Source organism: Haematobia irritans, chromosome 2 (assembly GCF_050003625.1).
Source record: "Haematobia irritans isolate KBUSLIRL chromosome 2, ASM5000362v1, whole genome shotgun sequence".
NCBI lineage: Eukaryota > Metazoa > Arthropoda > Insecta > Diptera > Muscidae > Haematobia > Haematobia irritans.
In genome coordinates, this window is record NC_134398.1 from 186,906,978 (window position 1) to 186,922,989 (window position 16,012).

Sequence of the window (16,012 nt, forward strand, 5' to 3'; positions counted from 1 at the left end):
TACCACGATTTACGATGACTCAGCTGTTAGGAAATACACTCTTACAACACATTAATATAACTCCCAGTTGGACAGAAGGCGTTAGGGTGCCTATGAGAACATTTGCACGCAAGATTAGAAGCCGTCGAGGTTAAAACAGGGATTAAGATTCTTACGCGAGCGTGCGATGGGAAGAATAGCCAGGGTTACGTTACATATGGGAACGTATCCTCGTAAAGTGAGTTTAATTACAAAGATTATGTTGCTTACGGGGACCTCTCCACGTAAGATGGAAACAGATTCGCATATTATGTTGTTTATGGGAGCTTCTTCACGTAAGAAGAAGAGGCAATGGTTACGTTGCTTACGGGAACATCTCCAAGTAAAATAAGAGCAATCACAGAGACTACTTTTCTTACGGAAATGTCCCCACATAAGGACAAAAGCATTCGAAAGATAGGAACAGTTTCACAGATTACGGTGCTTACGGGAGCTTCTTCACGTAAGAAATGAACAAAGGCAATGGTTACGTTGCTTACGGAAACGCCTCTATGTAAGATAAAAATGAAAATGATTTCGTTGCTTACAGGATCGTCTCCACGTATTATATGCAATTATTATATTGCTTACGAGTCTTCACTTAAGATAAGGGCAAAGGCAATGATTTCTTCGCTTACGAAAGCTTATTCACGTAAGATTGTTCTTCAACCGTCGAACTGAACGGACGTGTTTTTTAATAGCGGAGTATTTCATCGTAATAAGTACTTATTACGAATTTCACGTGTGGTGGAAATAATAAACCACCATGCAGCGAAATTCAAAGTCATCCACTGGGTTGCTAACTTCAGGGCCCAGTGGACGGGTAACGACTGAAGTTATAAATTTGGGCATCGACCAAGAGTCAGGCCCAATTAGTCGACCTGTAGACGGGTCGACTGGCGGTGACACTTTGGCAAGTCGAACCTTTTCTAAGGTGACGACATCAAAAGGAGGCAATCCCTCTCGAAAGAGATTCAAGGAACGAAGAAATGCTTTGTTTATCCTGAAGAAATTAGGATCAGTCGACCCAAGCACGTTGTCGGCTAAGCAAAGCGATTCCTTAAAATGGGCTCAAGGAATTCTTGAAGCTGGAAAAAGGGAACGATCACCGGATGAGCTGCCATCCTCTAAACGGGATCAAAGATCGTTTGCCTCAGTTGCAAAAGACAGCCTTGTGATGGCTATTATTAATAAAGGAGCATTGAGAACGCGATGTCTGGTGTCTACTCAGAGGTGCGAAAAAAGTTTCCGGACCAAGTCCTCGACGGCAAGATGCTGGATGGTATCAAGGACGATATAAGTTAATAGCTTTTGCAGACCAGAGGTCTATGGATTGCTTTAAAGCTGCATTGATGCTAATTGGTGAAGTCTGGGAAGGAGCCGCTTTGGAGTTAGTCGATAAAAAAGACATACCGGCTAAACCTAGAGCACATGCATGGATACCGGCAAACCCTCCTGATCCTGAGTCAATACTAGAAAGACTAAAAGAATGTAACCCAGATCTTCCAACCGCCGATTGGAAGGTTGGTCGTTTGGATGAGGTGGATGGACCAAGACGGCATGCGGTGTTTATATTAAACATAGAGTCGCTGCCACATCTAGCCCAGACCCCAAGGACGCGTAAGTTATGGCTTTCATGATATCCATATGAAGGTATACAAAAGCGATCAGCCAAAGGATTCCGAAACGGACAAGCCTCCGGTAGAGTCAGCAGTGGAAAAATCTCCTAGCGAAGCCAAAGGAGACATAAAACCTGCAGACTATGGCGAAAATCATATGCGGGAAGTTTCTACAGGCTCAAGCCTCACCAAAACTGAACCGCAGATTGTTGCGAGAGTCACCGAGATCTGTGAAGAGGAAGCCCTTGATGACTCAATTGAAGCGGCTGATTTGACGGTGGTTGAAAATTTGGATGGTTCTACGGTTCCTCCAGATAAATCTTCACCATTGTAAGGCCGCTTGTGCTGCCTTAAAAGTTCTCCTGATGAAAGGAGACATAGATATAGTTCTTATTCAAGAACCATACATATATAAGAACAAGATCTGTGAATTAAGCACTCCGGGTTTCAAACTTTTGCATTATACCGGTACCGATATAAATCGAGCATGTATAATTGCTAAAAACGAACTAAACTTGTTTCTGCTTCCTTCATTGAGCAATGCAGACACTGTCGTAGCCAGTCTAGAGATATCCACATGCAAATATTGGGTATCTTCGGTCTACATGGGACATGATAGGGAGATGCCACCCTGTGCCGTTAAGACCTTAGTTGAGGAGTCACTAAAAACAAAGACAAAACTCATTATGGGATGCGATGCAAATGCACATCATAGTATTTGGGGAAGTAGTGATACTAATACAAGGGGAGAGTCGCTAATAGAGTTTATTTTGCGTACTAACCTGGTAGTTTGCAATATGGGAGATGCACCAACCTTCGTCACCAGGAACAGACAAGAGGTTTTGGACGTAACGTTGACCTCTCCGGAACTGAATGATAAGATATCTGAGTGGCAAGTTTTGAGGGAACATAGCTTCTCAGATCATCGCTACATCAGTTTCAGATTGGCTGTTCGTACTTCAAAGACCATATTTCCGCCAAATGTTAGGAAAGCTGATTGGAATAGGTATAGGGAATCGTTCAATTCGATGATACCGGAAATGCCGGAGACAAATATGAGCACTGTGCAAGATATCGAACACGCAGTGGAGCGGATTACTAAGGCCTTCAACATTTCACTGAAAGCTGCTTGCCCTAGAGGAAAGCCAAGGGGAAAAAATCGGCCGCCATGGTGGACTACGGAGTTAAGTAATATGAGGAAATCCTGCAGGAAGCTCTTTAACAAAGCAAAGTCCACAAGAGCTCCGGAGGATTGGGACACTTACAAGATGAATCTGAGAGAATATAAACGAGAACTGAGAAGGTCTCAACAAAACTCTTGGGATGATTACTGTAGCAGTATTGAGAATACGTCAGAGGCTTCCAGACTACGGAAGGTACTAGCATCCACTAACACCGCTCCAGGTTTCATTAAAACATCGGAGGGAAATTGGTCAACGTCCAGTGAGGAGACGTTGGAGGTACTTTTGGACACACACTTCCCTGGAAATCAGACGGTTGAACCATGTTCCGGCGGTGTAACAGAGGCTCAGCGATCATTTCCTATCGAGGAAATTGTGTCGGAATCTAGAATAAAATGGGCTTTAAATAGCTTTGGACCATTCAAATCCCCCGGACCTGATGGAATTACTCCGGCGGAGTTACAGGCAGTGGCTGAAAGAGTTATCCCCTGGTTGACGGTCATATATAAACGATGTGTAAACTTAGCATATATTCCAGAAAAGTGGAGGGAAACAAAAGTCGTCTTCATACCTAAAGCAGGAAAAGCCTCTCACTCGAGTGCGAAGGATTTCCGACCAATCAGCTTATCCTCATTCCTACTTAAGACCCTGGAGAGGATGATAGACATGTATCTTAGAACTAGCGTGGATTCAAGTTTGCTCTCGAAACGACAGCATGCATACTCGAAGGGCAGGTCTACTGAGACCGCATTGCATGAACTAGTCAGCTTTATTGAAAGCTCACTATCTGTCAAAGAATACACAATCGTGGCGTTTCTAGACATCGAAGGGGCGTTCAATAATGTCCATCCGAGCTCGATATTAAATGGACTGACAACTCTGAATGTTGATCCAGGTATACTTAGGCTGTTAGACGAACTTCTAATAAAGAGACGTATTTCAGCCACACTAGGGCAAGCAAACATACAAAGGTATGTGAACAGAGGCACTCCCCAAGGAGGAGTTCTATCACCTCTTCTTTGGAATGTTGCTATAAACAACCTTCTGGTTTCCCTAGAAAAAGAAAGGATAAAAGTGGTGGCATACGCAGATGATGAGGCGCTAGCAGTCAGGGGAAAATTCCCATCCACAATCAGAGATATTATACAGAGAGCTCTCCGGATGACTGAGAAATGGGCGAAAGATAATGGTCTTGGTGTAAATCCAGCAAAGACAGAACTAGTCATGTACTGCAAAGATCGTAAAACTCCCACGGTTAGGCCCATTTCCTTAGGGGGTACTGAAATTCCCTTTGGTGAGTGTGCAAAATACCTTGGCGTTATTTTGGACAGGAAGCTGAATTTTAGGCTTAATATTGAAGAGAGGGCGAGAAAAGCCACGGTAGCTTTGTACTCGTGCAAAAAGGCAATAGGGAAAAAGTGGGGACTAAAACCAAAAATTGTGCATTGGCTATACACTGCAGTAGTTAGACCTATAATGCTATATGGTGTTGTAGTCTGGTGGCCGGCACTTCAGAAACCGACTTGTTTAGATAAAGTTCAGCGTATGGCGAGCTTATGTATCTCAGGCGCATTTAGTAAGACAGGAACAGACTCCCTTAATGTCATGCTACATCTATTGCCTTTAGACATTTTGGCCAAACAGTCAGCTGCAACAACGGCTGTGCGGTTGCGCGAGCTATCGCTGTGGTCGGAAAAAATGTACGGTCATAGTTCGGTCCTCAAAATAATGCCAGATGTGCCTAACGTAGTGGATTATACCCTGGCAAAACCACTTTTCGACAAAAAGTTTGAAACTCTAATTCCCAACAGTGAGGCGTGGTGTACACAGACCCCGGGGAATAAAAGATATATAGATTTCTATACTTATGGCTCCAAATTGAATGGACAAGTGGGGTTCGGAGTATATTCTAAAGATCTGGAAATTCGAATAGCGAAAAGATTACCTAATCACTGTAGTGTTTTTCAGGCTGAAATATTAGCAATAAGAGAGGTGGCGAATTGGCTGAGAAGTAATGTTCCAACAAATATTGGCATTAATATATACTCAGACAGTCAACCTGCAATAAAATCCTTGGACTCTGTGTTCCTCAACTCGAAAACGGCCATCGACTGCCGCAAATCTCTCAATGAGATGGCTGAGCAGTACAATATTCACCTAATATGGGTGCCTGGCCATAGGAACATACCGGGGAACTGCGAAGCGGATGAGTTGGCAAGGCTAGGGACTACCTTACATATTCCAGGGGAACTGGAATTTGTTGGTATGCCCCTAGCTACCTGCAAGCTCATGCTGCGTGAGAAGGCTGTTAGGATGGCAAATGTTCGATGGGAGAATTGCAAGGGTTGTAACGACACCAAGCAAATATGGCCCCATTTCAACTTAAACCGCACACTAGATATGCTAATGTTCTCGAGACGTCAGATATCACTCCTGATATCTGCTATAACGGGTCGCTGCCTGATAGGCGATTTTGCAAAAACTATTGGCGCGAAGTATAATGACTATTGTATGAGCTGTCATGATGCGGAGGAAAAATAATCAATTAAACACCTCTTGTGTGAGTGTCCTGCATTTTGTGTAAAGCGCAAGCAACTTTTAGGAGCATATAGCTTCAGAATACTGGCGGATCTGGAAAACGTTAACTTAAGCAGTCTGCTAATGTTTTTGGAACAATCTGGTTGGTTCAACAAAGAAAAATAATCAAGAAGGTTCAGCGGTTAAAACTAGACGTGCCCATATGTAATAGGTACTTTTAGTTAATGTGGTATCACAATGGACTGAATAGTCTAAGTGAGCCTGAATCTTAATCGGGCTGCCACTTTAACCTAACCTAACCTAAAGATAAGAACAAAAACCATGCTTATGTTGCTTACGGAACGTCTCTACGTAAGATAAGAAAACTGACAATGCTTACGGGAACGTTTCCGCGTAAGATAAGAGCAATTACAGGGAGTACATTTCTTACTGGAACGGCCGGAGAGGTTAAATCTGGATTTACGTTGCTTACGAAAACGCCTGAAAATCTCACCGTGAGATAGGAACAATGACAAGTATTGAGTTGCTTACGAGAACGTCTCCATATCAAACGGGAACAATGACCAGGATTATGTTGCTTACGGGAATGAACTCACGTACAATAAAAATAAAGGCAGTGGTTATGTTTCTTATGGGAACTCTTCTACGTAAGGTAAGAACAAATGAAAGATTTACATTGCTTACGGGAAAATCTTCACCAAAAATAAGAAAACTGACAATGATTTCGTTGCTTACACGAGCGTTTCCACGTATGATAAGACCAAAGGCAATGGTTACTTTGCTTACAGGAACGTTTCCTCGTAAGATAAGAAAACTGACAATGATTTCATTGCCTACGGGAACGTCTTCCCGTAAGATAAGAACTAAGGCAATAGTTACGTTGCTTACGGAAATGTCTCCACGTAAAATAAGAGAAACAAGTATATACGGCCGTAAGTTCAGCCAGGCCGAATCTTATGTACCCTCCACCATGGAAAGCGTAGAAACATACTAAAGACTATCACCTACAATCGAATTACATGCTTTGTTGTTGTAATACTTACCGATGGCAAGGTATCTTAAAACTTCCTAACATCGTCTTCTAAATTGTAGGTTAGTCCATACGGGGTATATATTAGGCAAAAATAAAAGTCCGATTAAATACGTATATAATTCTGTTGTTTATCGGCATATAGTGGAGTCTGTAAATATCTACGAACAGATATGAACTGTTGCGTGGTAATTAGAGAGTCAGAAGTGAAATATGGAGGTCGCCTTATGTGAGGACTATATACAATTATGAACTGATATGGACCAATTTTTGTGTGATTGGGGATCGGTTTATCTGAGGGCTATATATAACTATAGACCGATATGGAACAATTTTGGCATGGTTGTTAGTGGCCATATCCTTGCACATGAAATTTAAAGGCTTCAGAGGTCAAATCTGGGGATCGGTTTATATGGGGGCTATATATAAATATGGACCTATTTGTACCAATTTTTGCATGGGAGTTAGAGGCTATATAAATTGCTCTTCCAAGAGCCTCTGGAGGTCAAATCTGGGGATATGGGGGTTATATATAATTATGGACTGATTTGGACCAATTTTTGCGTGGATGTTGGAGCCTAAAGGGTGATACGGTCAAAATTTGGTCAAGGGAAAACGCGTGTAAATCGGTGAAATCGTTTATTTAAAAAATCAAATTAAATTTCTTTTTCAAATTCAATTAGTATAAAATTCAGGAAAAATATTCTGTTAGGCTTTCGCTTTTCCAAATCCGAATTGCCGGGCCTCACGCTTGACACCTGCCATCAGATTTTGTACAGCCACTTTGTCCACCTTCTTCGCCGCAGAAAGCCAGTTTGCCTTGAACTGCTGCTCGTCCTTAGCAGTTTTTTTTTTGTCTTCTTTAGGTTCCGCTTGACAATAGCCCAGTATTTCTCAATTGGGCGGAGCTCTGGCGTGTTGGGAGGGTTCTTGTCCTTGGGAACCACCTGCACGTTGTTGGCGGCGTACCACTCCATGGCCTTTTTACCGTAATGGCAAGATGCCAAATCCGGCCAAAACAGTACGGAGCAACCGTGTTTCTTCAGGAAAGGCAGCAGACGTTTATTCAAACACTCTTTCACGTAAATTTCTTGTTTGACAGTCCCGGAAGCTATGAAAATGCTGCATTTCAAGCCACAGGTACAGATGGCTTGCCAAACCAGATATTTCTTTGCGAACTTTGACAGTTTTATGTGCTTGAAAATATCTGCTACCTTTCCCCTTCCTTTTGCCGTATAAAACACCTGTCCCGGAAGCTGCTTGTAGTCGGCTTTGACGTAGGTTTTGTCGTCCATTACCACGCAGTCAAACTTCGTCAGCATCGTCGTGTACAGCCTCCGGGATCGCGCTTTGGGCGTCGTATTTTGTTTATCATCGCGATTTGGAGTCACTACCTTCTTGTAAGTCGATAGTCCGGCTCGTTTTTTGGCTCGATGCACGGTTGTAGACGATACACCCAGCTTATTTGCGGCATCTCGGAGAGAGAGGTTAGGGTTTCGCTTGAAACTACCGCCAACTCTCTTTGTCGTCTCAGCGGCTTCCGGTTTTCGATTTCCCCCCGATCCAGACTTCCTGGCTGTCGACAAACGTTCCCCAAACACTTTAATTACATTTGTAACGGTTGATTTGGCAACTTTTAGCGATTTTGCCAGCTTTGCGTGCGAGTAGCTTGGATTTTCGCGATGCGCGAGCACAATTTTGATACGCTGCTCTTTTTGCTTGGACGGCATTTTGACAACTGAAGAGTGAATTCCAAAATCAAAATAGGAGCAACATTCTATACACACACACCTTCAAAATGAGGGGTGTTCAGGTTTTTTTAAATGCAAAATTGAAAGAAATACGTCACGTTTATATTGACCAAATTTTGACCGTATCACCCTTTATATATAAACACTACGTACCGAATTTCAAGCGGCTGGGATGAAATTTGCTCCCCCTAGACGATCCGGAGGTCAAATCAGTCGATCGGTTTATATGGGGGCTATATGTAATTGTGGACCAATATGGACCAATTTTTGTGAGGGTATTAGAGCTCATATACTAACACCACGCACCGAATTTCAACCGGATCCGATGAAATTTGCTCCTTCAAGAGGATCCGCAACCCGGTTTATATGGGGGCTATACGCGAACATGGTCCGATATGGCTCATTTGCAATGTGCCAAGCTTGTTTCGTTCGGAAGTTAGCGTGAATGAATAGAAGGACGGTCATAGCTAGATCGACTCAGAATTTCACCACGACCCAGAATATATATACTTTATGGAGTCTTGGACCAACATTTCGATGTGTTACAAACGGAATGACAATGTTAATATACCCCCATCCTATGGCGGAGGGTATAAAAATAGAGATTACTTTGTTTACGGGAGCGTATCCGCAGAAGATAAGAACAATGGTTATGGTTACGTCGCTTGCGGAAACATCTCCCCGTAAGATAGGTGCAAAGAACAAGGCTTCATGGCTTACGGGAGCGTCTCTACGTAAGATAAGAGCAATGCAACAGACTACGTTTCTCACGAGCACGTCTCCACGTATGACAAGACCAGAGGCGATCTTTACGTTTCTTACGGGAAAGTCTCCTCGTATTATAAGCACGGTTGCCACTCGAGCCAAAAATAATCGAACAAAATTTGGAGAAAATTTTACCAAAAAACTAACAAACAAAAAAATATTATTTTGCTAAATTTTTTTTCTATAGAATATTTTGTCAAAATTTTATTTCTATAGAAAATTTTGTGAAAATTTTATTTTTATAGAAAATTTTGTCAACATTTTATTTCTATAGGAAATTTTTGCACAATTTTATTTCTATAGAAAATTTTTGCAAAATTTTATTTCTATAGAAAATTTTTGCAAAATTTTATTTCTATAGAAAATTTTTGCAAAATTTTATTTCTATAGAAAATGTTTGAAAAATTTTATTTCTACAGAAAATTTTTTCAAAATTTTATTTTTATAGAAAATTTTGTCAAAATTTTATTTCTGTTGAAAATTTTGTCAAAATTTTATTTCTGTAGAAAATTTTTGCAAAATTTTATTTCTATATAAATTTTTTCCAAAATTTTATTTTTATAGAAAATTTTTGCAAAATTTTATTTTTATAGAAAATTTTGTCAAAATTTTATTTCTGTTGAAAATTTTTGCAAAATTTTATTTCTATAGAAAATGTTTGCAAAATTTTATTTCTACAGAAAATTTTTTCAAAATTTTATTTCTACAGAAAATTTTTTCAAAATTTTATTTCTATAGAAAATTTTTGCAAAATTTTATTTCTATAGAAAATGTTTGCAAAATTTTATTTCTACAGAAAATGTTTGCAAAATTTTATTTCTATAGAAAATTTTTGCAAAATTTTATTTCTATAGAAAATTTTGTCAAAATTTTATTTCTGTAGAAAATTTTGTCAAAATTTTATTTCTGTAGAAAATTTTGTCAAAATTTTATTTCTATAGAAAATTTTGTCAAAATTTTATTTCAATAGAAAATTTTTGCAAAATTTTATTTCTATAGAAAATTTTTGCAAAAGTTTATTTCTATAGAAAATGTTTGCAAAATTTTATTTCTATAGAAAATTTTTGCAAAATTTTATTTCTATAGAAAAATTTTAAATTTTATTTCTATAGAAAATTTTTGCAAAATTTTATTTCTATAGAAAATTTTTGCAAAATTTTATTTCTTTAGAAAAATATTGCAAAATTTTATTTCTATAGAAAAATTTCTCAAAATTTTATTTCTCTAATTATACAATTATTTTTCGAGCTTTATGGAAAGATATAGACAGATTTCTTTTCAATGGCTCTATTACCCATGTTCCTTAATCTATATCTGTCCATAAAACTCGAAAAATAATTGTATAATTAGATATAATGCATTTGGACGTCAATTGCCTGTTTCGGTATCAGGCTAACATGAAATTTTATTTCTATAGAAAATTTTGTCAATATTTTATTTCTATTGAAAATTTCGTCAAAATTTTAATCCTATAGAAATTTTTTACTTCTATACAAATTTTACTCTATAGAAAATTTTGTCAAAATTTTATTTCTATAGAAAATTTTTATAAAAATTTTATTTCTATAGAAAATTTTTATAAAAATTTTATTTCTATAGAAAATTTTTATCAAAATTTTATTTCTTTAGAAAATAAAGTAAAATGAACTCACTCTACAGCTTCAAATCTATGGTAGGTCTTATATGAGGTTGAGGTCCGTATGAGCTTATAGTCTTTCTTACTTGTTTGAATAGTGGACAAGAATTCAAAATGTTCACAAAATGGTTTTTATTTCACTTCTACATATCTAATCTACATTTTTTTTTCAATTTTCATATCATTTTTGTATTTGCCTTGAATATATTATTGAATATTTATTAAAATATCACTGTACATTTTTCTTTCTTTTTTTCTTCTTCTGATGTAAATCTGATTTTTCTTCCTTGTGGTGATTGAATCCTTTTTTATCTTTCTTAATGGAATTGCAACAAAAACCGATCGACCTCTACTACTCTACTGTTGTGTACTAACCCATCTGTAAATTTTCAAAATCAACAAAAAATCCTCTGACCATCCTATGATCGCGTCCGCCTACTCCCACATACCCCCCATAAATATATATAGAATGGGCCTAATGCATTTACGTAAAGCCGAACAACAGCAAATCGCCCATAATATCACTGCCGTCCATCACAATAGCAACAACAACAACAACAGCAATAACAACAATAATAATAACAACAACAACTCCTCACCACATCCGAATGTAGCCGCTCCCACATTGAGTAGCCTAAGTAAACAAACGAAAACCTATCAAAATACCCTAATCAGTTCAGCAACAACGTCCAACGTAGAAAGTAAAATTCCCATTGTAAGAGCCACTGCGGCCCTGATAGATTTAAATACGTCTGCCTTGGCCGGAGGAGGTTCGTCGGTTGGAATAGCGGGCTCTTGTGCCACTATACCGCCATCGAGAAGCTCCAATCGTTTAACGGCTTGTGGTGGGGCCAACAGTGGTGGTGGCGGTGGTGGTAGAGGTGGCGGTATGACTTCCACTCACCATATGACCCTTAGAGGTCGTTCCCGCATACGCTATCACAATCGTCATAATGATGGTGGTCAACCGCCACCAACATGTACCATAACCACGGCCCGTTATTATCGTGATGTTTCAGCTTTACCTCAGGTCTTGAGTGGTGGCGGTGGCAGTGGCGGTGGTCTAACAACGCGTTCATCATCGGCCAATTTGGATTTGAATTCAAATCCAGTGTCTTCATCAATGGGGGGATGCGGTGGCAACATGAACATCCACGACGATGGCAGCACCATCACGAGCACCAGCAACATTAGTAGTAGTTGTAGTAGGAAATTAGATGAGCGCCTTAGTCCCATCATCTCAGGCATCTCTGGCAATAACGCCAAATCTCCATCACCAACATCATCCTCTTCCAATATTTGTACAGCTACCTCAGTTTCGGCCAATCATTCAAATTCCTCCTCTGATGCAGAGACCCTTAAGTCCAACACCAATACTACCACTAGAACAGTAACAACAACAACAACCACGACCATCCATTCGAACAATAACAGTAATGTCCTAATCGATAATGAAGCTATTATTCCAACACAATTAAACACAAATATCTCTCCATCTACTTTTTCTACTCACTCACCATTACTCATTACGTCCACCATTACTACAACCCTAATTCCCATGACCATGTCATCCCCGTCAAATCCCATCCTCATTTCCATTTCCTCACCGGGCACATCGGCCTCGAATACTCCCACATTTACGCCCTCATCACCTTGTTCCTCTCCTGTCCATCAAAATTTAGATACAAATCGTCTTAGTCGAACCTCACAACGTTCGCTGGGAGCAGTCTCATCATCTCACATACCATCGTGCTCTAGTCCATATGGGTCGGCAACATCACCCAGCAGCTGTGGCGGTGGCGGCAATATTAAACGCAACAAGAGATCCTTGAGTAGTACCCGCATCGAGAAGGATAAATGTGATGAGTACAACAACAAATTGCTAAGGAAGACCAGCAGTCACAACAACAACAATAACAACCAAACGTCCAATAACAACAACAACAGCAATGTTACAAATTCATCACAATCCCAGAGTCATACAACTACAGGTGGTGGAAGTTTTCGTTCACGCTATTCCAGGCATACCCCAACTGGTCATTTGGTTGAATCATCCACAGCCTCTTCAACCTCTTCGGCCTCAACATCGGGCATACCAACGCCCACTGGTCAGGGTGGTGTATATATGCCACGTGGAAGTGGTGGCAAATATGGGGTAATGAACTCCAGTGATCGTGACCAACAACAGCAACAGCAGCGTTTGTCTTTAAAACTGCGAAAGAAAATAAGTTACTAGAACTTGGGGAATTTACCTATTCGTAGGTATCTTCGCAAATATGAACGCTATAAGCGGCGTTTTATTAATCAAATATAAGAGAAATTATTTCGATATATTGCCCCCCCCACCATTTATCCCAATGCCCTTTGGGATAAAAACACCAGTTTTTCAATGATGCATAAGAAGTAATTAAGTGGTATTTTTTTTTTTTTTTGGGAAGAGAAAATTTAGAAAAGGGAGTAAACGATAAACCTAACATCGATTTTTCTACTTCTTAGTTATCGATTTTTCTACTTGTTATCTATGTTATACTATGTTATCGATTTATAATCGAAAGTTATAAATTTCGCAATCGCAAGTTATCTACTTGTAATCGAATGCTGTCGATAGTTATAGATTTGCAGGGTATAGTTATCGATTTTCTGTTAATATTTACCAATTCATAATCAAAGTTTATCGATTTCTAGCAATTTTCTAAATATGGAGATTATTAATCGATTGCTTTGTAAACGATAATTATAGAACTACAAGGTATAGTTATCGATTTTCAGTTGATATTAACCGATTCATAATAAAATTTAATCGATTTCCAGTAATTTTCTAAATATGGAGATTACTAATCGATTTTTCTAAGTGTGAGTTATCGATGTATAATCGAAAGTTAACAATGTATAATTGCAAATTATCTATTCCTAATCGAATGTTGTCGTCTAACTATCGATTGCTTTTTAATCGATATTTATAGATCTACAAGATATAGTTATCGATTTGCAGTTGATATTTACCGATTTATTATTCAAGCCTATCGATTTCCATCAATTTTCTAAATATAGACATTACGAATCGATTTATTTTCAAATTTTAAAATTTTTGTACCAATAAATTTGTAATCCATACTTATCGCCTTATAATCTCTAAATATAGTGACTATTAATCGAAATGTTTTTCAAATTTATAATCGAAAGTTATCTATTTATAATCGGAATTTATTGCATGTTATCTACTTTTAATCGAACGCTGTCATTTAACTATGGATCGCTTTGTAATCTATAATTATAGATCTACACGATATAGTCATCGATTTTCAGTTGATATTTACACCAATTTATAATAACAGCCTTTCGATTTCCAGTAATTTTCTAAATATGGAGATTACTAATCGATTTTTGTAATTGCGAGTTATCGATTTATAATCGAAAGTTATTTATTTGTAATCGAATGCTGTCGTTTAACTATTGATTGCTTTGTAATCGATAATAATTATAGATCTACAAGATATATCGATTTTCAGGTGATATCAACCGATTCATAATCAAAATTAATCGATTTCCAGCAATTTTCTAAATTTTGAAATTTTTGTACCAATAACTTTTTAATCCATACTTAACGCCTTATAATCAATGGCTAACTTAATTGAATATATATAGGTAATTCATCCATTTAAAAATCGTAATTATCGATACTTGTCGATTTGTAATCGATATTTTTAGATTTCGTTTTGATAATCGATTTTTTAGAAGAGAAATTGTAGTCAGGGAATAAATTTACAACAATGACAGCAATTGTGTTATCGATTTATAATCGAAAGTTATCAATTTATAATCGGAATTTATTGCATGTTATCTATTTTTAATGGAACGCTGTCGTTTAACTATGGATTGCTTTGTAATCGATAATTATAGATCTACACGATATGGTTATCGATTATCAGCTGATATTTACCGATTTATAATAAAAGCTTATCAGTTTCCAGCAATTTTCTAAATATGGAGATTATTAATCGATTTTTCTAATTGTGAGTTATCGATTTATAATCGAAAGTTAATAATTTATAATCGGAAGTCTAGTTGTAATCGAATGCTGTCGTTTAACTATCGTTTGATTTGTAATCGATAATTATAGATCTACGAGATATAGTTATCGATTATCAGTTGATATTAACCGATTCATAATAAAAATTTATCGATTTCCAGCAATTTTCTAAATATAGAAATTATTAATCGATTTTCTACTTGTGAGTTATCGATTTATAATCGAAAGTTATCAATCTACAAATTTGATTTTGAAATTTTTATACCAGTAAATTTGTAATCCATACTTAACGCCTTAAAATCGATGGCTCTCTACCTTAATTGAAGATATTTCATCCATTTAAAAGTCGTAGTTATCGATACATAAACAATAATTGTTACATTCAATCGATACTTGTCGATTTGTAATCGATATGTTTAGATTTCGTTTTTATAATCGATATTTTTAGAAGAAAAAATTTAGTGGGGAAATAAATCTACAACAATGACATCAATTAGTGTTCGTATGTGTTATCGATTTATAATCGGATGTTATCAATATATAATAGGAAGTCATTGCATGTTGTCTACTTTTAATCAAATGATATCGTTTAACTACGGATTGCTTTGTACTCGATAATAATTATAAATCTAAACGATATAGTTATCGATTATCAGTTGATATTTACACCGATTTATAATAAAAGCCTATCGATTTCCACAAATTTTCTAAATACAGAGAATCTTAATCGATTTACTATCGATTTATTAATTGAAAGTTAGCACTATAATTGCAAGTTATCTATTCGTAATCGATGGCTTTCGTTTAACTATTGATTGCTTTATAATCGATAATAATTATAAATCTACAAGATATAGTTATCGATTTGCAGTTGATATTTACCGATTTATAATTAAAGCCTATCGTTTTCCATAAAGTTTCTAAATATAGATATTATTAATCGATTAACTTGCAATATTTAGAGATTCTTATACCATAAAATTTTTAATCCATACTTATCGCCTTATAATCGATGACTCTCTACCTTAATTGACGATAATCAATATTCTCCAGATATTTTTATAATAGGAAATTCATCCATTTAAAAGTCGTAGTCATCGATTTTCTCCATATATTTTTGTAATAGGTAATTCGTTCATTTAAAAGTCGATATATAATCCATAGTTGTTACTTCTAATCGATACTTGTCGATTTGTAATCGATATTTTTGGATTTCGTTTTTATAATCGATTTTTTTAGAAGAGAAAAATATTAAAAAAACTAACAATTTAATACTTATGAGTTATCGATTTATAATTATCAATCTGTGATCGGAGGTTATCGAAAGTTATGTACTTATAATCGAATGTTGTCGTTAAACTATGGAAACCCCAATTGCTATTGATTTCTAATCGATAGTTATAGATCTACAAGACAGTTATCGATTTACAGTTATATTTACGAT

At 37.1% G+C, this 16,012-nt stretch overlaps 1 protein-coding gene across 4 annotated transcripts in view; it reads left to right on the forward strand.

The window, feature by feature from the left end:
* The window catches only part of Cdc14 (cell division cycle protein 14), a 193,370-nt gene extending 180,425 nt beyond the window's left edge, over positions 1 to 12,945 (forward strand). For 3 of the 4 annotated variants that reach the window (XM_075297033.1, XM_075297032.1, XM_075297034.1), the window contains one exon: positions 11,007 to 12,945. In XM_075297033.1, the coding sequence (XP_075153148.1) occupies positions 11,007 to 12,774 (1,768 nt within the window). In that variant the 3' untranslated portion in view covers positions 12,775 to 12,945. The remainder of the gene's footprint in view (positions 1 to 11,006) is intronic. The other variant, XM_075297035.1, reaches the window with a different exon arrangement.
* Positions 12,946 to 16,012: the final 3,067 nt, after the last annotated feature.